The sequence below is a fragment of the Mobula hypostoma genome, chromosome 1 (assembly GCF_963921235.1).
Source record: "Mobula hypostoma chromosome 1, sMobHyp1.1, whole genome shotgun sequence".
Classification (NCBI taxonomy): domain Eukaryota; kingdom Metazoa; phylum Chordata; class Chondrichthyes; order Myliobatiformes; family Myliobatidae; genus Mobula; species Mobula hypostoma.
The window spans coordinates 76,120,817-76,145,735 of record NC_086097.1 but is presented as its reverse complement, the minus strand read 5'-3'; the positions used below and the strand labels follow the sequence as shown (position 1 = coordinate 76,145,735).

Sequence of the window (24,919 nt, the reverse complement as noted above, 5' to 3'; positions counted from 1 at the left end):
CTACAGGAAGTCTAGGTATAACCTATGGAAGGCTACCTTAAGTGTGTAAAAGCAATTCTGAGTGAAGTTAGAGATGAAATCGGATGCATGACAGTTACAGGAGAGTTTGCAGGCTATTACTTCCAACAAGTCAACATCTAACATCATAAATGGCTGTGATGTTGCCTTTCCTGATGAGCTGAATGCCTTTAATGTAAGCTTTAAAAGGTAGAATAAACTATATTATGTGAATTCCTGCTGCATCTAGCTACCATGTGATATCTGTCTCAGAGGCTGACGTCAGAACACTTTTCAAGAGGCTGCAATGTGAAAGGCCCCAAAGGTGTATCTGGCAGGGCACCAAAAATCTGTGCTGACCAACTGGCTGGAATGTTCAAGGTCATCTTCAATCTTTCATTGTTGCAGTCAGAGGTTCCACCTGTTTCAAAACAGCATTAATCATACTAGTGCTTAAGAAGAGCATGGTGAGCTGCCTTAGTGTCTGTCGCCCAGTAGCACTCACATCTACTTTGTTGAAGAGCTTTGAGCGGCTGGCCAACTCTAGAATTAATTCCTGACTAAGCACGGACCTGGACCGCTGCAATTTGCCGATCGCTACAATAGACACAGTCTCACTGGCCTTGGATCAGCTGAACACCAGTAATACCTGCTTCAGGCTGCTTTTAACTGATTAGAGTTCAGTGTTCAATGCCATCATCCAATCAGTACTCATAAACAAACTTCTAAACCTGGGCCTCTGTACCTTCCTCTGCAATGGATCTTTGGTTTTCTCATCAGGAGACCTCAGTCAACATTGGTACATGGATACTGCTCTACTCTCTCTATACTCATGGCTGTATGGCTAGGCACAGCTTAAGCATCATCAAGAACATCTTTAGAAGGCAGTGCCTCAAGAAAGTGGCATCCTTTGTTAAAGGACCTCATCACCCAGGACATTCCTGCTTCTCACTATTACCATCGGAGAGGAGGTACAGAAGCCTGAAAAAATACACTCAATCTTTCAGGAACAGCTTCTTCCCCTTTTCCATCAGATTTCTGAATAGTCCATGGACACTACGTCACAATTCTTCTCTCATCTTGCACTACTTATTTATTTTTCTATATATTTCATATTGCAACTTACAATAAATTTTAAAAATGTATTGTTGTGTACTGCTGCCACAAAACAACGTTCACGGTGTAAGTCAGTAATAATACCCTGATTCCCATTACGTTTCTGAGTGTTTTAGGTATTTATTTATTTAATGATAAGGCTCTGAACAGACCCTTCTGGCACAACAAGCCGCATCATCAGGCAACGCACCTATTTAACATTAGCCTAATTACAGGGCAATTTACAATCACCAATTAGCCTACTCAGTATTACCATTTCGGAGGATCTGGCCTGGGTCCAGCATGTAAGTGTCATTACAAAGAAGGCGTGGTAGTGCCTCCACTTTCTTAGAAGTTTGCAAAGATTTGGCATGTCATCTAAAACATCAATGAACATCAAAGCTGTGCTGTGGAGAGCATACTGACTGGTTGCATCATGGCCTGGTATGGAAACACCAATGCCCTTGAACAGAAAAGCTTACAGAAAGCAGTGGGTACAGCCAACCCCATCACAGATAAAGCCCTTCCCACCATCACGCACATCTACATTTTGTGCTGTCGCAGGAATGCAGCATCCATCATCAGACTACACTTCCTTGTTTGCAGATTTTTTCTCTTCTGATTTTGCCTTCAAGATCTCATTCCCTTGTCAAGTTAGTTTAAATCTGCCCCCACACCAGAAACCAGATCTTTTGTGAGGTTACAGGTTCCTTTCCTGTTGAACTGCTATCTAGCTCATCTCCATCAGAAATGGTCCCAGGTCCCCAGGAATCCAAAGCCTGCCCTAATACATCCCCTCATTCAGTACGTTAACTATTTTATTGCTTCATTTTCAGTAACATGTGGTGCGCAATAATCCAAAGATTATTAGCTTTTGATGTCATACTTTTTAGTCCATCTTCCCAAACTGTATCTGCAGAATTTTATCCCTCTTTGGCCATCGAAATCGGTGTGAACCGTGACTTACAGCTCTTAAGCTTCAAACTGCCCTGAGGTTATTAGTGCCACCTTTGAACTCCACCCCCCCCCCCCCCAATCTCCTTAAGACGGGTTTGAGATCTATACTCAAGCAAAGCAAGTCCCAGACAACATTCAGGTTTTATTTGTTTACGGGGTGACATACATCACATAAATATCAGGCGAATATTTTCTTTAAAAAGGTCAAGTCTAACCAGTGTCCCTTAAAAAATCAGTGTAACTACCACCTCACTTATTAAAACACAATAGAGCATCAAATTTGTCAACCCACATTGACCTCAGTATTTCAGTGGGTGCAAGCCAAGAGTTTATTTTTAATTTTCTTTATTTTAGAGGTACAGCACATTTGAGGCCTTCTGGCCCAATGAGCCCACACCACATATTAATCCATATGTCTTTGGAATAGGCAGAGGGATCCCACGTGGTCACAGGGAGAACACACAAACACCTTACAGACAGTGGCAGAAATTGAATACAAGTCATTGGTGCTATAAAGCATTAAGCTAACCACTATGCTACCGTGCTACCAGTTGATCATAAAATTTAAATAGAATAAAGAACTAGTTTAAACTGATGACCTATCAGTGCTTTAAGGACAAATTGGAATTAACAATAAATTCTGACCTTGCCAATGATAAGCATATCTCCAAAAATAAAACATAGAATCACATGTTTTACTTTGCACCTTCTAACGGTCTGCAGGAGAGTAACTTGAAAATATAAACCCAAAAACTGAAATTGTTTTCAGATCTCCCCCTCCCACTTTCAAACCTCCTACTATCTCTTCTTTCAGTTAGTCCTGACGATGGGTCTCGGCCCGAAACATCGACTGTACCGCTTCCGATAGATGCTGCCTGGCCTGCTGCGTTCACCAGCAATTTTTATGTGTGTTGCTTGAAATTCCAGCATCTGCAGATTTCCTCGTGTTTGCGAACTGAAATTGTTTCTTCTTTTATAAACAAGATTCAGGATGTGAGTTTTTCACTTTAGACTTTGCCAGCAATGAAAATGCTGAAAATGTTGTGATATAGACTATGGGATTAGGTTTAATTGGCATCATGGTTAGCCCAGACATAATAGGCTAAATATCACTGACATATGTCATAAAAGTTGTTGTTTTGTGGCAGCAGTACATTTCAATACATAGTAAGTATATTTTTAACTAGTGCAAAAAGAGAGGAAAAAATACTGAGCATCAAACACAAACTGGAGAAACTCCGCAGGTCTATGGAAAAGAATAAGTAGTTGACATTTCGGGCAGAGACCCATGTTCAGGACTTGGGACAAAATACTGAGGTAGTGTTCATGGGTTAATTGTCCATTCAGAAATCTGATGGCAGAGGGGAGGAAGCCGTTCCTAAAATGTTGAGTGTGTCTTCAGGTTCCTGTATCACCTCCTTGGTGTGTGTGTTCTCGACTTTCTCCTCCTGAAGTCCCTAATCAATTGTTTGGTCTTACTGGTGTTGAGTGCAAGATGATTAGTGTGATACAGATCTATCTCACACCTATAGGCATCCTTGAGGTGTGCCAGTGTTGATTATTGGCAAGAAGGCGATTCTGTTACCAATCTATACCGACTGTGGTCTCCCAGTGAAGTCAAAGACCCACAAAAGCCCGGGTTTTGGATCTGCAGATGCTGGAGATCAAGAGCAATACACACAAAAAGCTGGAGGACCTCAGAAAGTCAAGCAACATCTATAGAAATGAATAAACAGTCGACACTTCAGACCAAGACCCTTCTTCAGGATGTTACATCTTAAATACATGTATGACAGGCTAAGAGAAAATCTACTGGGTCATTTTTCAGGATTTTGTTTAAGTATATTAAACATTAGAATTAATATCTTTATAAAACTTTGACAACACAGGAATTTCTGAAAAACTAAACACTCTTCTCTACTCTTTGAGAGTTTTATAAATGACCTGGAGGAGGAAGTGGAGGGATGTGTTAGTAAATTTGCTGATAACACAAAGGCTGGGGGTGTTGTGGATAGTGTGGATGGCTGTCAGAGGTTACGACAAGACATTGATAGGATGCAAAACTGGGCTGAGAAGTGGCAGATGGGGAGTTCAACCCAGATAACTGTGAGATGGTTCATTTTGGTAGGTCAAATTTGATGGCAGAATATAGCATTAATGGTAAGACTCTTGGCAGTGTGGAGGATCAGAGAGATCTTGGGGTCCGAGTCCATAGGACACTCAAAGCTGCTATGCAGCTTGACTCTGTGGTTAAGAAAGCATATGGTGCATTGGCCTTCATCAATCGTGGGATTGAGTTCTGAGCCAAGTGGTAATGTTGCCGCTATATAGGCCCTTGGTCAGACCCCACTTGGACTACTGTGCTCAATTCTGGGCACCTCACTACAGGAAGGATGTGGAAACCATAGAAAGGGTGCAGAGGAGATTTTACAAGGATGTTGCCTGGATTGGGGAGCATGCCTTATGAGAATAGGTGGAGTGAACTCAGCCTTTTCTCCTTGGAATGACAGATAAGAGGTGACCTGATAGAAGTGTACTAAATAATGAGAGGCATCGATCGTGTGGATAGTCAGAGGCTTTTCCCCAGGGTAGGAATAGCTAGCACGAGAGAGCATAGTTTTAAGGTGCTTGGAAGTAGGTACAGAAGAGATGTCAGGTGTAAAGTTTTTTTTTTACAAGCGGAGAGTGCTGAGTGCGTGGAATGGGCTGCCGGCAGAGGCGGAAATGATAGGGTCTTTTAAGAGACTCCTGGATGGCTACATGGAGCTTAGAAAAATAGAGGGCTGTGGGTAAAGCCTAGGTACTTCTAAGGTAGGGACATGTTTGGCACAGTTTTGTGGGCCAAAGGGCTTGTATTGTGCAGTAGGTTTTCTATGTTTCTATTTTATCAAGGTAGTCTTACAACAAATTGTGCTTGAATAATCTTTTGCTATTCATGCACTATTGCTTGAATATCCCCACCTTCTCATCACTTTCTACTACTTAATACCATCCTGGCAACCATTTCCTTTGTAAATAATTAAGTACGTAGGAGAGAAATCACAGTATGGATTATGGGTGTGCATCAAGCTACATAGGAAGTCAATTATTAAAAACACCAGAATGTGGCTTCTGAGGCTTAATTAAATGAATCATTTATTTTCCAATATACAGGCAACTTTGTTTGTATAAATGAAAAGAACTGTTAAATGAACTGAGATTCTGAAAGACACCATCTTAAGCATTTACAGTTAAAATACTTTAGAAATGTATTTCCCCCTTTAACAGAAAGTGAACTGTAGCAAAATTTTACACAAACTGCAGATAGTGATTCATGATTGAGTGATCAATAATGATCAGGGTATTGGTAAGAACACCATTTGCTCTTCAGAGTAGTACCACATGACCTTTAACACATAGCTAAGGGAGCAGATGAAATTAAAGTTCAGCTGTCAGTATTATACGTTGTCAGAAAAGCACTTTGCAAATCATTCACTATTCATGCATGATCTTTTTCTACTTTCCACCCATTTTCCAAAGATTTCATCTGATGCAGTTTATTAGCATTATAATCTCACTATATTTTTCTATTGGGATTTTGTTTCCTCCTTTTGAACAGTAATAACACTGGCTGACACACATTGCCTTTATTTCACTTCTTCAGAAGCCAATGAAATAAATGTGTTTGATATAATTTTTCATTGTAGTTTCTATATGGAACAGTACAGCACAGCATGATGTGCCAACCTTTTAACCTACTCCAAGTTCATTATAACCCTCTCCCATCATAGCCCTCCATTTTCTTTCATCCAAGTCACTTAAATGCCCCTAATGTATCTTTCACTACCACCCCCAGCAGTACGTTCCACGCAACCGTCACAGTGTAAAAGGCTTACTCCTAATACCCACTTCTGTACTTTCTCCCAATCACCTTAAAATTATGCCCATATGAATTAGCCATTTATTTCCACCTTGGGAATACAACAGCATAGTAAATAATAAAGCATATTTTATTTCAAATTCTGCTTCATGTCAAATGTTGTAAACACTTCCATATCATAATTTACTTTTATCTTCATAAGATTCTTACTGTTTACATTCGTTCACGATCAACTTGCACCAATCATACTAGAATTATTACAGTATTAAAATATTAAGTCAAACCCAACAGAACTGGCTGTAAAAAGTTGAAAGATTATTGCATGTGCTTTTCTTGAACACAATACTGCTTATGGAGTACTTATTCTGTTCAAAGCTACAATACAATAAATTGCATCAAAACTACAGTATACTAAAAGTGCTTAACAGGATTTCTGGATGAGAAGATTTCAAAACCAGCAAAATGTACTTTTAAATAGAATCAGAATGGCATGACAGAAAGCCCAGCTGATCAACGAGCTATATATATTAGTATCATTTTGGATCCAACTAAGCAGTTGAATTTGTTTTTTTTTTCCCCAAATTTTCACATAATTTTATTGACAAATGTTCATAAAATCCTAGAATTTTACTCAGCGAGTTAAAAAGTGTAAAGCTATCAACAGAAAACTGAATAAAACTATTAGCTGACTATAAGCTATTGAAATAGTTTGCTTTAAGTCTATAGCATATTTTGAAATAGTTTCAAAAAGGTATTACCCAAGTACACATATTGTGAATCATTATTTTCAGAAAATACTTATACAATTAAAATTCAGGGAATTCCAGCATTCCAAGTAATTATACCTGAAAGTCAACAATAAAATTAACTTAAGGAAAATAGTTTGTGCAATTCGAAGTATTGAACAGCAGCAATGCTATTTGAAGAAAAAAAAGGTTTTCCCATATATTTATAGGTCTATGGCTTTAGTTGTCAATTTTGTTGATATGGGGCACTTTGGTGAACCTTTGTATTGATGTTTTTCTTTCTCTGAAACTTTATGCAGTATAACATTAGAAAAGGATTTTTCTGGAGTTGCAGCAGACATTTTAGTAACTAGATTATGCTTTGGCAGCACACAGTCGGCTTGGTAAACTCCTGATATTGTCTTACTAGTCCAATCCTGAGAAATGGACTGGTTGACATTTTGAGCAGAGTTCTTCGGTTTGCTGCCCAAATTCTTTTCTTTAAACTCAGCAGTATGTTTTGTATGTATTGCTAATTCAGTTTTCCAGAATCCTTCAGTAGATAAATCATTTTGACAAGCATTGTCTCTGAGCTTATTTTGTTTTATATTAAAATTTTGTTTCAACGCTAATGAATTTTGATTAAATGACAAACCACTTTCATGACTTAATGGCTTAATTTTTGGAGAACCAAATGAAATTTTACACATTCTGTTCCTGCTTGCTACTAACTTTTCATTGCCAGACGACAGTGCATTCATCCTTCTAACAGACTGACGGACTGGAGTACGTTTGAACTTTAAAGGTGACCGCACAGTTTTATATTTTGGAGTTTGATCATTTAATGAAAGACTATTAAATCGCTGAATATGTTCAACCACTTTGAAGTGATGACCATGTTCAGTGTCTGGCAGCTCTTCTACTGAAATATTTCTCAGAGGAATGTCCAAAGTAGGCAACTTTGCAGAAAATTCTAAAGCTGAAGTTCCATCTGTAGAAGCTGAGCTGTCACCCTTATTGAAAGTAACCCCCAATTCATTGGCCAGGAATACAGACTGGTGCAATTCAAAGGGAGGATGACCACCATATATGCCTGAAGATGTTGGGGCAGTTAACTCACCAGGATCACAATTTTCATCCTGCTCTTTTTGTTTATAGCTTGATGTTACTTGCTCAGACACCAGTCCTGGTAATGAAAATACTGTAGCACAATTTTTGTCAGTGTTAGTAGGATCTTTAACTGAAGGCGAAGATGTATTCTTGCTTTGAGGAACTACAATTCCATTTTTCTCTTGCTGATCTGAACTACTAATGCAATTTTGATTATTGCTCTTCTTAGATGTTCTGCTCGTGTCAGTTGGGCAGGGATTTATTTTGCCATTTGCGAGTAGTGTATTTGTAACAGGTTGGGCTGGCAATTCAGAGGATGACCAATCAGATTGCCCTTCTAATGGTTGATCAGCTTTAAGGGTAGATGTACTGGGAACTTGCTGAGAAAGCAAATTATTTCCACATAACTCATTTCCAGTGGAACATTTGTGGCCAGCAATCAATGAACAGAGGTTACATCCTGATTCAGAAAATGCTTTTTTAATTTTCAATACAGTTTCTCCAGTCTGACCATCCTCGTTTAAAGAACCACCACTTTTTTTGATGCTGTTGTTCTGAGCAACATTCCGATTGTGCAATTCCCCTGGTACAGCAGGTGGCTTTCCTACAATTAGTGCAGGTTCTGATCGACAGCTTCTGGAATTTAGATAACTCTCTAATGTGGTTCCCACTTCCAAATGGTCACATGTTATTAGGGACTCTGTAGGACTAGCACAATTCCAAGATTTTCGATGAGAATCATTTTTGCACACTGGAGAAATAAGATTTTCTTCTGATTTACTTCTGCGCTTCCAACCTGAAAAGGAAATAAATAGAATAAACAAAATCAATTTCAAATCAGTACAAAATGAAGCAGAGAACTAACACTGTTAACTTTGAAAGTTACCGTCTTATGAAGCACATCAGTGACTTGAAACTAAGATAGGTATGAGAACAGAGGAACTCGTATTCATGAGGGAAGGCATCACTTTTCCTCCTCCTCTCCTGATAGCATGAGCAACTTAATTTTCTACAAGACAGCAGGATATCTCTCAGGCCTTTGTTTATTTAGCAGAATATACAGTGGTTAGTGCAAGTATGTTTTCTTGTGCTTTGCCATCTATTCCACAGGAATACAGACTTATCAGCTCTAAAGAAGCGGCTGTTAAGCAGCTTGCACCTATTTGTAATTCAATAAAATCAGGTTTTATTTTTACCTCAGCACACATGGAATTCAAGCCACGCGCTGGCCACCATTTTCTTCTTTGGCAGTGCCTGCTGATAAAGAATGATTTGTTTCCACTCTTGTGCTGAGAGTTCTGAGGTTAACGATGTAACCACAAATTCATCCACATTTGGGTAGGAGGTACAGTATTTGATGGGCTGACTGACTGGATAGAACAAAAGTCCAATAGTCTGGCAGATTTTCTGGATCACTGGTTGTTTCAATATCTCGCTTTTAAAGTTAGTTAGAAAGTCATAGAACACTACAACACAGAAACAGGCTCTTTGACCCATCTAGCTCATGCCAAAATGTTACTTTGCAAGTTCCATCAACCCGCACCTGGACTATAGCCCTCCATAATCCTCCCATCCATGCACTTAACCAAACTGGCAGCTCATTCCACACACTTGTACCATCCTCTGAGTGAAGCTACCCCTCAAATTCCCTTTTTACTCAAACATAGGACCTCTAGTTCTATTCTCATCCAACCTGAAGGGAAAATTTACCTATCTATGCCCCATATAATTTTGTATACTTCTATCAAATCTCCCCTCATTCACCTACACTCCAGGGAGTCAAGTCCTAACCCATTCAACTTTTCCCTAACTCAAATCCTCATGTTCTGGCAACATCCTTGTAAATTTTCTCTGTACTCTTTCAATCTTATTGAAATCTTTCCTGTACGTAGGTGACCAGAACTGCACACATTACTCCAAATTTGGCCTCAAAAGTCTCATTCAACATAACATCCTATCTGTGTTGCCCTTAAGGCATTTATTTGACTTTGTTGGGTCTACATTTTAAATGATTTGTTTGTAATTACTTTCTAGTTAAAGGTTAATAATTAAGTTACAGTTTAACAAGGGTAAATTCATTGTCTATGGTATATCGCGGCATGTGATGACGCCACCTCCAGTTTTGCCGCGTCTTATGTGTAACCTCCGGTTCGGAGGTGTGAAGGTGGGTGCCATGCGTGCAGCATGACCGTGAAGAGCTCCGTTTCTACCCACGAGGAAACATTGTAGAAGCAACGCTGTAAGTTCGTAAGAATGTGTTTGAAGTAAAAATATTAACGCGGTTTCTGTTAAGGAAGTGGCGGTTGGGGCGGCATGTGTGCCGCCTTTTCAATTTCAAACGCGGGGTCGGCTCGAGCCCGATGGCGGTTTGACGGGACCCCCTCTCGCCCGCTACTCGGGGCAGCTGGAGACACTCGCTAAAAGAGAGCACGTGTGGTCTCCAGAATGAAACAGATGCTGTATATGTTTGTATTCTTTTTTTAAATCAACAGTTTTCACCATACGATGTTAATGTGGAAGAGTGAAGAGTAAATGGTTAACCTTACTACGACTGTCTTCATTGGCTCCGGTTTAACTTGGTCTTTAATCAAGAGTTTCAACACACTGCACGAGAACACTACACAATCTCCTATACTCAATACTCTGCATTATGAAAGCCAACTTGTCAAAAGCTCTCTGTGTAGCTACCTGTGTTGTCACTTTCAAGGAGTTATGGATCTACATTCCCAGATCTCTGTTCTACCACACTCCTTAATGCCCTACCAGTCACTGTGTGAACCTTACCCTGGTTTGTCCTCCCAAACTGCAACTCCTCACAATTGTCTGCATTAAATTCCATCTGCCATTTTTCAGCCCATTTTTTCCCCAGATGGTCGAGATTATTTTGCAAGCTTTAATAAACATTCCCCCCCCTTCCCAAAATGTCTTTGAGGGCAAACCTCAAGTTTACTCCATCTGTCTGAGAATGCGTTGTTGATACAGTGTCAATTTCAAGAATTTGCCGTCGAGTTTGTTTATTTTGAGGAGAAATATTTGCAGCATCCTTTCCACTTTAAGCTATTCAAGTCTTAACGCTTGTATACATGGGCAGGGATCACTGTTCTCTAGAAGGCCATGAGCTTTGAGCAATGTTTGTCTGCATAATGAACCTTTACTACTCAGGTTAGGATGACCGTAGCTTTGGAGTGTAGGCACCTTAAGGGAACAGTTCCATTTATCCCATCAGGTTATCTTCAATCCAGTGGAAAGCGTGTTGGATTATTTATTTATTGAGTTACAGCCCAGAAGAGGCCCTCGAGTCGTGCCACCCAGTAACCCCTGATTTAACCCTAGCCTAATCATGGGGCAACTTACAATGACCAATTAACTGACCAGTACATCTTTGAACTGCGGACGGAAACTGGAGTACCCAGAAAAAACCCATGCATTCGACAGGAAGGAGGTACAGGTGGAGCGGGAATTGAACTCTGGAATGCATTGAGGTGTAAAAGCATCGTGCCACCCGCTATGCTACTGTGGTTTTGATGAATGTAATGCTATCACAAACACAAAAAAAGACAAGTATTGTGAGGTTTTATAGGTTACTTATAAAGTATGGGGTGCTGTTCCCCCTATACGCTTTCAATTTGAATTTTTCTTTATTAAATTGTAACTGAGTACGAAAGTCAAGAAAGGTTGTTCATCTTTATATTTCAAATATACACATATCAGTAACTGGTTAATGAACCTTTTTAACCAAAGATCATCTAGTTTTGGTCTGAAAAATGAGTTAGTTCAAAAGATGGAGGAATAGATATTCTTAACATTTATTGCTCTCTCATATTAAGCAATATTTTCAACATCAATTCCTATTTTCCATTATTCTTCAATTACCATAAAAAGCAAATGGAGAAGTAATTTGTTAGTTTACTACTTTAAGTCTGAATTCTTTGCAGTTATTTTGGCAAAAAAAGCAACATTTAAATCTGGGAGCTACAAGATGCTAATATACAGTTCTGGGACTTGTGTATAATAGCAACATTTAGAACCACTTCTCTGCAATCACATATTTTCCATTTATATAGTTTGAACATGATATTCTTAAAATGCATGTTGTGTGGATAGAAGTGGCTTATTAAATAGCAGAACATTATTAATATTTACCCTTTGCACTACTGTCCTTCTCATCTGAGGTAAATGGGGGATCAACTGAGAACCAGTTGTGGCTGTGACCTTCACCTTGATTTGCAAGTCGGCAGCCAATGTTTTCTGAACCATTTGGTGCTGGGACTCCAAAGGAGAAGGTATTCTGCAAAGAAGCATAAAAATGTGAAAAGAAAACTTGATTTGAGACAATAGGTTCAAATTACCTTGTTCAAAGTAAATTTATTACCAAAGTACATATTTGTCACCATATACAACCTTGAGATTCATTTCCTTGCAAGCATACACAATAAATCCAAGAAACCATAGAGTCAATGAAAGACTACACTCAACAGGACAGACAATGTGCAAAAGACAACAAACTGCAAATACAAAAAAACTACTAAATATAATAAATAAGCAATAAATATCAAGAACATGAGATGAAAAGTGCTTGAAAGAGAATCCATAGTTTGTGGGAACAGTTCAGTGACGGGACAGGTGAAGTTGAGTGAAGTTATCCCCACTGGCCAAGGATCTGGTAGTTAAGAGGTATTATCTGTTCCTGAATCTGGTAGTGTGGTTCCTGAGGCTCCTCCTTCCTTACGGCAGCAGGAGTGAGAAGAGTATGACTTTCCCGCAACAGCACACCATGTAGATTTGCTCAACAGCTGGGAGGACTTTACCCATGATGTGCTGGGCTGTATCCACTACTTTTTGTAGGATTTTCTATTCAAAGGCATTGGTGTTTCTACACCAGGCTGTGATGCAACCAGTCTATGTAATCTGTGCCACACGTCTATGGCAGTTTGTCAAAGTTTTAGTTGCCATGTCAAACATTGAACATGTAAACCAATAAAACAGAATTGTAATTTACATTAATACACAAAAGGATATTTTGATCCAGACTGAGTTATAATGAAAAAGTTAAAAGTTCTTGTTGTTAGAGTAATTTGGACATTAGCTTTTGATGGCCAAGCATGTACAAATAAACCCAGAATTGGGTTCAGAGATATTTGTTGCCAGTTCATCATATAAACTTGTATTTCAATTCTTGGATTATAGAACTTTTTGTGTGAGGGCACATACTCCAAAAACATGCCTATTTTGGCAAACTATGATTTCACCAAGTTTTAATTACATAAGATTAAAAACTCAAATTTTTAGTTAATAACCAGGAGATTTGCGATGCCTCAAAACCTCCAGTAGTTTCCAATAGCTGAGAAAATCTTCAACTAATCAAGTAATCTATCTTAAAATTCTGGCAATTCCCTTCAACCATCTAGACCTTTATTTTCTGAGTTCAAATTATTTCAACATGTGTTAGTTAAAGTTTTGTTGTAAATAATATGCCATCTTTTCTTACTGTGCTGTCAGTAAAGGTTGATGGACCTCAAAACAGCACAGCAAAACACTGAGTATTTGTAGGCAAAAGGAACAAGTTTGTATGAAGAGTGGTGTAATATGGAGGGAGGGTGATTAGCCAGGAAAACAAAATCAAAAATGGCAAGCTGTTTCATTTTACTGCTATAATCAGACAAAATAAACCAACTGAAAGACAACGCTATAAAACTGCAGACAAGTTCTTATTTCACAATTTGACTGACATTTAAGTTCTACTTTTCAATTAGTGAAAAATGGCATTAATAATATGATCTAACGAAGCTCTATATTTAATCCCACAACTTCCACCAAAGCAATTTTAATTAAATCTTTAAATAACAGCAATCGAAGGTGCTAATAGAAACATGCATCATTATGCAGATTACAGTTTACAAAAGATGTTAAATGGGATGTAAATAATACTTCCGTTTTAAGTGCAGTGTCAAAGTACTGAAGAGAAGATAGCAGAGGAAGGAGCATCAAGGTGCATATTCACAGCACAGTAAAAAAAAATCAAAAACTCAAAGTGTAGCAGTATCAGGTTGGGTGTGACATTTCCAAATGAAGAAGGATATTCAACTATAAATACATTTCAAATTTTAAACTATTGCAATGTCGACTTACTGTGTCTTTGCCTTTTCCAAGGCTAAATCTCAAACGCAGGGACTTACGGACAATTTCTTTGCGATTAAGTTTAGGAGAAAAGCAACTAGTTTTTCCTGATTCCAACCTGGAAGACAAATGATTTCTAAATATTTTAAGCTGTCACAGACCTTGGATGACTCTGGATGTAATTGTTATATTGGAAACGACAACAGCACTTTTCTCATGCTTTTGTCCAAATTTTCCTTAAAAGTTGCAGACCATATTTCTGGGTCAGAACCTTGTTACATAGATGAGATATGGATCAGTGCAAAATAAAATATTAGTATTGAGTATTCACAGAAAGTGGGTGTAGATGGAGAAAATACAGGAGCTTCTAATGTTATAGGTGACTTAGGAAATCCAACTTTACAAAAATCTACCCCACAGTTTTTTTTTAAAGAATAAATATAAAACAAAGTATATTAACTTGTCAAAATACATTCTTAAAAAAAAAGTAATGATTATTTGCTATATTGTTTTGCGTTGTAGTGTTAAGTTATTTACTATTCACTATACATGGATTTCACAATCTAACTCATTCTGATCTTGCACCTTATTGTCTATCTACATTACACTTTCTCTGTAGATGGTACATTTTATTTTGCACTCTGTTATTGTTTTACATTGTAGTATTTTCAATGCATTGTGTAATGAATTAATGTGTATAAATAGTATACACATCAAGCTTTTCCCTTTCCTTCGTATATGTGACAAAGCTATTTCAATTCCAGGAGCCTAGCAAATAAAAAAAACTTATTTCTATCTTAATGTAGTAGCCCCTATCCTCTGAAACCATGCAACCTGGTTCTAAATTGTCCCAACAAGAAAAATATTCTCTCAGCATTTACCCTTGTGAAGCCTTGCCAGACATTGCACTCGTTCTCCAAATCCAGAAGTTATTGACCCAAAAAACTCAACCTTTCCTCATTAGTAAATACCTTTATTTCAACAAATTTACAATTTGTTTTCTGAACTGCCGCTGTTGCAGGTTTATCTCTGTTTCAATAAGGAAAACAAAACCACACAATGTTTAAGGTGCCTTGTAAATGGCTGGATGATTATAGCAAGACTTTGCACTTTTATACTGCACTCCCTTTGTATTTTAGGTCATGTCAAATACATATGAAACAGATCTGTGAATTAATTTAGTAAAAACCTCAGGAACATTAACTTAATGGGACCGTTTCAAGCATTTGATAAATACCTTTCCAGCCTTTTGTTTTCTAGTCTTTTACTTTTTCGTCGATTAGTTGATGCAGATGACTTAACTGTAGCACTTCCAGTAGATAACAACAGTGGACCTTGCAATGATTCCAGCGACACTTGAGGGCTACCTTAAACAAAAACACATTGTATCTTGTCACAAATTAAGCAAGTGCATGACATCATAAATCTAACTAATCTCTTTAAAGCTTTATTAAGTTCATTATAAACATATCTGATTACCGTAAAAATTTTTAAAAGGTCAGCAAGTGCCTATAACAAAAGCAGATATGAACAGATTAAGTTCATGGTGGATAAGCGTGCCAATCTAGGTGGCTGTTTTGTCCTCAAATGGTGTGAAGCTTTGAATATCGTTGGACTTGCTGTTATCTCAGCAAAGAATATTTCATTACACTGACATATGTATATATTATAGATGGATGGAAAGACTCTGGGTGTCTGAGGAATGTCACTTTTTTCAGGACACCCAGCCTTTAACAAATTAAAAGGTGTGATAAAATATTACCAACAAAATTTGACAACCATACAAGGCGATAATGGGAGAAACCTTGGTCAAAGTAGCAAGAATTAAGTAGGATCTCAACAGTTTAAGGAAGAAACTAGAGTTTTGTAAAGACAATTGGTTGGGAAATAGAAACTGGCCAGACAACAGGCCAGAAGGACAAAATGACTATTTTCTGCAAATCCTTTGAAACAGCATTAAAATTTGTATTATACTCTCTTCATCATCTTACTTGATAAAAAGCATGGGTTTACACCAGACACTAAATGACACTGAACAACTGCTTTAAAAATAGACTTGTAAACTTCATTTTTACCATCATTCCTCTTGGTTCCAACAGATGATGGTGTACAATTCTGGCTAAGAAAGCCACTGGGTAATAATTCCAAAGCTATATTGTGTCTGAGTGATCGCCTGTGAAGAGGAAGTAATTTTCACTTTGCAAATTTTACAAGGGCAATTTCAACTTCAAAAGTCAAAAATATTGAAACATTAATATAGACCAGCAAATTAAATTGTCATCGAAATTGATAAATTAATTGGGAAACTAGTTTCCATATTTTTAAAAGTATGAAGGATGTTGGCCTTCTTAAGGTCCGACTCAGAAAGTTCATGAATTCCTAATTATATTTTTGTGGGATGTGGTGGGACAAGAACTAGATGGGAAAGCAAAATTATCAGCTTGGTGGTAAGTGACAGTCTGCCTTTACTTCATGTAATTCAACAGGATGCAGGACTATATTAATGATGCAAGATACAACTTTATCTGACAGATTTCATAAGATGGTATAAAGATTATTCCAGAATATTAGTGTTACACTCATTTTTTTTTCCTCTATTAAAGTTGACATGCATGAGATTCAGAAATCAGAGTAAGGTTTAAAGTAATATCAGAAGAAACAAAATTGTGACAAAGAATTTCAGCTGTCAAACATTATAAAATTTACTGATCACGATTATTTTTGGTCTGATATTAATATTGTTACACAAGCAAAACGACAAGAAGATGATTGATTGGTTCAATAAAATTTGCAAAAGAGCATTCCATGAATGTCTGATCATTGTTTTTCAGAAAGCCAAGTATGGATACTGTTTGCAATCAAACAATGATAATTCTAAATAAATGAACACTTAACAAAACAGATTTTAAATGCAAACTGCCTGATACATAGAATTCCCTTGGAAAGGATAAAGATGAAGAGAAAACAGGATTATATTACATTATGAATTTTACATTACAAGACACTTGTGAAAATCCTTAGGCACCATATTATAGAAAAAGAATGTTATAACACTGGCGAAGGCACCAAGAAAATTCACCAGGATGTTGCCTGTGATGGATGTGGCAGATTTGAGGAGAGACTGGAGAGACTAGGTATGATTCTCTGGACAGAGGAGGTTAGAGGGAACATGATTAAGACATATAAAATTGAGGGGTGTAGATCAGTTAGTATGCAGGACATGTTTTCCATTATCAGAGATAAATAAAGAGAAAGGACATACTTAGGATAAGGGGTATGAGAGGTAGAAGAGATCTGAGGGGGTCCTTTTACACTTCAGGAGCAATGAGTACCTGTACTGTACTGCTGGAGAGTGTGTGGAAGCTGATTCACTATCAGTATTTAAAAAGCATCTTAAAACACTTAAATTGGCTAGGCGTAGAAGGATTAAGGACATGTACTGGAAGATAGGATCAATGAGCATACATGCTAACTAGTCAGCTGAAAGTGGCAGGCTGAATTACCTGCTTCCATTCTGATGGACTCTCCATTACCCTTCTTATATAACTTGTTATATAAAATATTAGGGAACCACTTCATTGAACACCTTTGCTCCATCCGACATTAAAGGCTGAATTTCCCACTGCTCCCATTTTAATTCTACTTCCCTATCCCATAGCCTTTTCTACTGCCAAGATGAAGGCACACTCATGTTGGAGGAATACTCCATCTTCCATCTGGATAACCTCCAACTTGATGGCATGAACATCAATTTCTCTTACTTCCAATAATTTTCCCCTCCCCCCCATTACAGCTCCCATCTTAACCCCTTCTCTTCTCACTTGCCCGTGACCTCCCTCTAGTGACCCGCTTCCTTCCCTTTCTCACATGGTCCATTCTCCTCTCCATCAGATTTCTCCTTCAGTCCTTTATATCTCTTCCACCTATCGAATCCTGGCTTCTCACTTCATACCCACCTCCCCCACCCACCATTCTCATCACCTGATTTCACCCATCACCTGCCAGCTTGTATTCTTTCCCTCCCTCAACCTTATTCTGACTCCTTTCCAATTCAGAAGGGTCTCAGCCCAAAGTTGACTGCTCATTCTCCTCCATAAATGCTATATAACCAGCTGAGTTCCTCTGGCCCAGGGGCTCCGAACCTCTTTATGCCATGGACTCCTACCATCAACCAAGGCATCCATTGGACCCCAGATTGGGAACTCCTGCGCTTTTGTGTTTATTACGACATATTTAATGTTTTTTGATGTTAACCTCTGTAGTGAACAGAAATTCTTATCCAGACTTCAATGGAAAATAAGAAATAATTTACCTGAAGTCTAATCCATAGCTTTTTTTGTCATAATGCTCAAATGCATCAAACGATACCAATGACACTTAGAAATATCTGAGATCTATGATTTGATCAGTTTGCATCAGCAGTGAAATAAATATTCAGCAGAAGCCTGTGGTTTCTTGGAGCAAAACTCTCAAAATGAATTTTCCTCTTTATAGCACTAAATCAGTTCAGATTTGATTAGAAGTCAGAAGAATGATACCAATCCACACACTTAGCATTTAAATCTTAGATTTATCTCAGACAAATTTTGATATTTTTGAAATATCAATGAAAAACCTACAGTACTGAGCAAATCTTAGGCATCCTAGATTTTTCATATGGTATGGCCTCCACAGAGCCCTAATCTCAACATTATCAAGGCTGTCTGGAATTACCTGGAGAGACATTATTTGAAAGCATCTTTGCTTTACGTAATTATTTTACATATGCCTAAGACTTTTGCACAGTCCTGTATTGGTAGTTGTAAATTATAAAAATACATTCATTCCTGCAGCCCTCACTGTTTATGGACTTATCCAGCATTCTTTTTTAAAAATGATCAGTTTCTCAATCATGTATCTTCAAGAATGAAAATACCTTGATTTTGAAGCCCCTTCTCTCCTCAGCAGTATACTATAGGGGGAAATGTACCTTTTTTTGTTTGAAAATCCAAGGCTTTGTGAAGAATCTACCAGTAGTTTCCGTTTCCATGTTGGAGTTTTAATTACTGGCGTTCCCGAAGATGTTTCTAATCAAGTTTATATAAAAAAATTATATCGCTGTTTATTTGATATGTAAACACACCAAAAAGTCAAAATAAGTTTAAAGCTCTAATAATGAATTTTATCAGATGATATAGAATACAAACAAAAGATGCTGTTTCAGACATTTAAGGTCATAGGAAATCTATTGGAGAGTTTATCTGAAATGGCTTATCAGTTCAGAAGAAAACAAGAATGTTTGGACAGACCTCATTTTAACTGAAGACTGGCCAAGTCAATATTCTCTCAGCTTTACAGCAATGTGCCATTTGGAAACTTCATATAATAACTTGCAGCTTTGTTTTTTGTGAGCTCCAATGGTACAATTCCTGAACATCTCATTGATTTCATGAATTATCCCAGTAATGAGGTAGATACAAGTACATATCAGAGTATTGAGTACAGGTGTTGGGGTGTTATGCCGAAGTTGCATAAGACATTGGCGAGGGGAAATATGGAATATTGTGTACGTTTTGCTCACTTAGCTACAGAAAAGATATCAATAAGATTGAAAGCGTACACAGAAAACTTACAATGATGTTGCCAGACATGAAGGCCTAAATTATAGGGAAAAGTTGAATAGGTTGACTTTATTCCCTGGCACAGGAGAAATAAGGGAAGTTTTGATGCAGGTATACAAAACTATGAGTGGTACAGACTGGTGAGACTGGAACAAGAGGCTAAGGGTGAGAGATGAAATATTTAAGGGGAAACCTGAAGGGGAATGGTTTCACTCAGAGAATGGAACAAACTACCAATGGAAGCAGTAGTTGTGGGTTCAATTGTAACATTTAAGAGAAGTTTGGATAAGTACATGGATTGGAGGGGTAGGAAGGTCCAGTTGTGGGTTGATGGGACTAGGCAGAACAGCATGGACTGTATGACCTGCTTCTGTGCTGTAGTGCTATATGATTCTAAATAAACATCAATATAAAATGAAATGGTTTAGAGAGGGGCGAAGAATGCATTGAATATAAAAAAGTACTCTACTCCATTTTTCTTATTTTGATACCCCATTCATAATGTTTTTACAGAGTATTTTATTTTACTTCAGTAATACCTACCCTACCTATCAGCGATTCATACTCACTAAGTACCCAAGGATGCCTTTAACTGCTCAGCTTGTGATTTTAAAGAAACTTGGAATTTGATCAATTTGCTGTATACAATGCTGTTGTCTTAATGCTATTCTATAAATCATAATACAGGTTTATTGAACAATTAAGTTCAATTTAATAATTTAAAGCAATCAATATAAACAATATACTTTCAAATCATTAGAAACCTCTCTACCACCCAAATTGCTAGAAAAAATACCATTACTGGCTAACATTAGGATCTCTAAAATTGATGCAAAAAGTTGTCCAACTTTGTGTGTACCAATTTACAAGACTTCAGTAAGCCAAACAGCAGAATGAACAGACTCTTGATGTTAAGGAACTTGTAGTTTCTGTGGTCATAAAGGTGACTAGATTAAGTATAGGTAAGAGAACAATGGAAGAAATGTAATCCAGAAATGAAGAGGAAGGCAAAAAAACCAGCCTGGCATGATGGCAGAACAATTCCGTTGTGTATGTGGCCTGTTTACACAACTAAGTTGTTAATAAAAACACTGGAGACGGGAACTAAGTTTCATGGTTCTTTACTGGTAGAGTCTGAACTTTTACTCACACACATACAGATCTATACGTGCCTAATAGCGCATGCAACGGCGTGTTACTACAACATAAAAAAGGAGGGAGAGAGAAACCGGGGAATTATAGGCCGGTTAGCCTAACGTCGGTGGTGGGGAAACTGCTGGAGTCAGTTATCAAGGATGTGATAACAGCACATTTGGAAAGCGGTGAAATGATCGGACAAAGTCAGCATGGATTTGTGAAAGGAAAATCATGTCTGACGAATCTCATAGAATTTTTTGAGGATGTAACTAGTAGAGTGGATAGGGGAGAACCAGTGGATGTGGTATATTTGGATTTTCAAAAGGCTTTTGACAAGGTCCCACATAGGAGATTAGTGTGCAAACTTAAAGCACACGGTATTGGGGGTAAGGTATTGGTGTGGGTGGAGAATTGGTTAGCAGACAGGAAGCAAAGAGTGGGAATAAACGGGACCTTTTCAGAATGGCAGGCGGTGACTAGTGGGGTACCGCAAGGCTCAGTGCTGGGACCCCAGTTGTTTACAATATATATTAATGACTTGGATGAGGGAATTAAATGCAGCATCTCCAAGTTTGCGGATGACACGAAGCTGGGTGGCAGTGTTAGCAGTGAGGAGGATGCTAAGAGGATGCAGGGTGACTTGGATAGGTTGGGTGAGTGGGCAAACTCATGGCAGATGCAATTTAATGTGGATAAATGTGAAGTTATCCACTTTGGTGGCAAAAATAGGAAAACAGATTATTATCTGAATGGTGGCCGATTAGGAAAAGGGGAGGTGCAACGAGACCTGGGTGTCATTATACACCAGTCATTGAAAGTGGGCATGCAGGTACAGCAGGCGGTGAAAAAGGCGAACGGTATGCTGGCATTTATAGCGAGAGGATTCGAGTACAGGAGCAGGGAGGTACTACTGCAGTTGTACAAGGCCTTGGTGAGACCACACCTGGAGTATTGTGTGCAGTTTTGGTCCCCTAATCTGAGGAAAGACATCTTTGCCATAGAGGGAGTACAAAGAAGGTTCACCAGATTGATTCCTGGGATGGCAGGTCTTTCATATGAAGAAAGACTGGATGAACTGGGCTTGTACTCGTTGGAATTTAGAAGATTGAGGGGGGATCTGATTGAAACGTATAAGATCCTAAAGGGATTGGACAGGCTAGATGCAGGAAGATTGTTCCCGATGTTGGGGAGGTCTAGAACGAGGGGTCACAGTTTGAGGATAGAGGGGAAGCCTTTTAGGACCGAGGTTAGGAAAAACTTCTTCACACAGAGAGTGGTGAATCTGTGGAATTCTCTGCCACAGCAAACTGTTGAGGCCAGTTCATTAGCTATGTTTAAAAGGAAGTTAGATATGGCCCTTGTGGCTACAGGGGTCAGGGGGTATGGAGGGAAGGCTGGGTTCTGAGTTGGATGATCAGCCATGATCATAATAAATGGCGGTGCAGGCTCGAAGGGCCGAATGGCCTACTCCTGCACCTATTTTCTATGTTTCTATGTTTCTATAAAGTAGTCCCTTATTATAATGTAGGCTATACGGTACAAATTCCATACATGCAAATTGCTGAATCTTCACCTTTTTAATGGGCTTAATTGGGATATGAGAATAGAATATGACTAAAGATTAGGAGAAATTATACAAAACACTTAAGGTCATGAGCAATAATAACCCAAAAACAACAATTATGAAAAGAGGACCCTGAATTTGGAATACAAGGCAGGCTACAACCCACTGAATTGAGCCTGGCCAGTTCATCTTCTATGCATTACATCTAATTACCCATGAGATTTTGTGGTTCAATATAAATAAACAGCAAATGAGAAAAGTTAAATGCAAAGTCGTTAAGAGTTAAGGATGAACTGAATGCCTGCCTACTTTAAGTGAATTGAGTTCCAAGAGTCTGAGATGTACTAAACTTTATATATACAAAATAATCTGCAGATGCTGTGATTAAAGCAACACTTTCAGTACGCTGGATGAACTCAGCAGGTCGGGCAGCATCAGTTAGAAACAATGAGTCGATGTTTCGGGCCGGAACCCTTTGTCAGGACTGAAGAACGAAAGATGGGGAAGGATTTGAAGAATGCTTGTAGCTTCAGTTGAAAGACCAGTAATTTGAAAGACAAAGGGGTGGGGGAGGGGAAGCATTGATGTCATAGCCCTGAAAACAATGGGTAGTAGAAGGAGGTGGAACCATGAGGGAGCTGGTGTGGGGGAGCGGGTAGAGTGAAATAGGGATGGGGGGGGGGGGGAGGGAGTTACCGGAAGTTGGAGAATTCTACGTTCATACCAAGGGGCTGGAGACTACCTAGACAGTATATGAGGTGTTGCTCCTCCATCCTGAGTTTAGCCTCATCATGGCAGTAGAGGAGGCCATGTATGGACATATCTGAATGGGAATGGGAAGCAGAGTTGAAGTGGGGTACAGGATCTCCCAGTAGCCACCCACTTCAACTCTGCTTCCCCTGATGAGGCTAAACTCAGGTTGGAGGAGCAACACCTCATATAAGATGGTTAAGAAGAAAAAACTGAACAAAGGATTAAAAACCAAAAGCTATTATAAGAGCTTCTATTATATACAAGTGTTCATAAGCTGGAGTAACATATTAGCATAGGCATAAGATGGGTTAAAATTCTCCATCCCCCAAGACTGGATGTTCAGCTGTTAAAACACATCCAAAACTGATGTGAATAAATTTGGGGGCACAAAGATATAAGGATGAGAATAGAAAGTAAATCTGAGGTACTGGAGAAACCAACTGAATGCTAGAACAGGTTCAGGAGGATCAAATGGCTTTTTGCCCCATCTGATTTTATAAGAATTTATGTAGAGTGTGTTAAAAGGTTTTGTCCTCCACTCATCACATAATAAACACATGGCAACAATGTCAAATTGATATATTTGGAGAATGCATAATGCAGATGCTGAAATGTGGAGCAAACATAACTGCTGGGAGAAAGTAGCTATGGAAGTAGAAGGTTGGTTGTTATTTTGCGTTGAGACCCTGCATCAGGACTGAGGCTGTAGGGGAGAGACACCCAGAAAAGAGAAGTGAGGGAAAGTAATGATATAGAGCTGGTAGGTGTTGTGGGGGGGGGGGGGTGTGGTTAAGAAAAAAAATGGTTGGAGTGGAAGGGAGAAAGTAGAGACAGAGGCTGATACATGATAACTGAAACTAGGTAAGGGAGGGATGGAATAATGAAGGAGAGATAAAACCATAGAGGAGATAATGAGTCAAGGAAATGGTGGAAAGGAAGGAATGGGAAAGGTGAACAAAGGAGAGAGAACATGAGTGAAATGGTAAGAGTGTGAATGGAACAAAGAAGTGGGTTACCTGAAATTAGAAAAATCATTGTTGATACTTAGTTTACACTTGGTCTTGCCAATGTCTAGCAGACCATATCGCAAGCAGTAAATGCAAGGGATCAGATTGGAGCTGTTCATTAATCTCTGCTTTACCTGTAAGAGCTGTTAATGTCCCTGGATGGTGGTGAGAAAATATTGAGGCAGAGATTCCCATTCCAATTGACAGTGGTGAAGAGGTGGGGGAAGAATGGAAAACGTGAACAAAGGAAGAGAGACCCTGGGTGGATTGTTAAGAGTGTGAAAGAAAAACTGATCATAGGGGAGTAGGTTACCTGAAATTGAAACAGTCCTCTAAGTCTTGACTTAAACCATTGAAATTCACCTTCTACCATTTTAAGGACCTATCTTCCCAAACTTGAGGACCAAATCTATCTCTTTTATAAATACCTTAATGTTTACCAGACGTGGTCACAGGATTCCTGCATAAAACTTCTACCACTTGCCATTCTTATTCCCTATGAGAAGGTTGAGTGCAACCCCTTTCCACAGAAGACTCTTCAATTTCTGCATCAAGAAACCTTTTTGAATGCATTTTTATCAATTTCCACCCCATCTAAGCCCCTTACACTAAGGTAATCCCAATAAATACTGGGAAACATTCATAATCTGAAACACAGCTGCTAGCCCTACCCTTCCCTTAGCCACCTTTCTGTGATTGCAACAATTATCTTTAACCTATGTACTGTCAGCTTATCCTTCTTTCAGTCACATTGGCTGTTTCCAAGTATTCTGGTATTCTCCCGCAATTTAGCAAGTTCTGAAAAATATTCAAATAATGCACTCAGCTTCTCTTTAACGAAAAGCTTCCTAGTTCTCCAAGCTAGCTATCACTAATTATTGACACTTTAAATACCCTACTTTTAATTCAAAGTTATCCTTAATTTTGTTTACTAACCACAGACGATGCTTCTTCCTAATTGGGATATATTCCTGCTGAGTGGTATGGATCAGCTGTTT

The 24,919-nt window shown here is 38.5% G+C and overlaps 1 protein-coding gene across 3 annotated transcripts in view; it reads right to left on the bottom strand.

Annotated features, from left to right (window-relative positions):
* Positions 1 to 5,110: 5,110 nt before the first annotated feature.
* The window catches only part of LOC134348092 (rho GTPase-activating protein 11A-like), a 69,066-nt gene continuing 49,257 nt past the window's right edge, over positions 5,111 to 24,919 (bottom strand). Inside the window, exons 7-12 of one of the 3 annotated variants that reach the window (XM_063050960.1) lie at positions 18,830 to 18,926; positions 15,936 to 16,033; positions 15,098 to 15,227; positions 13,873 to 13,978; positions 11,887 to 12,031; positions 5,111 to 8,539 (exon numbers count right to left, since the gene is read on the bottom strand). In XM_063050960.1, coding sequence (XP_062907030.1) covers positions 6,858 to 8,539; positions 11,887 to 12,031; positions 13,873 to 13,978; positions 15,098 to 15,227; positions 15,936 to 16,033; positions 18,830 to 18,926 — 2,258 coding nt within the window. In that variant the 3' untranslated portion in view covers positions 5,111 to 6,857. The remainder of the gene's footprint in view (positions 8,540 to 11,886; positions 12,032 to 13,872; positions 13,979 to 15,097; positions 15,228 to 15,935; positions 16,034 to 18,829; positions 18,927 to 24,919) is intronic. The other 2 variants (XM_063050950.1, XM_063050969.1) reach the window with 2 other exon arrangements.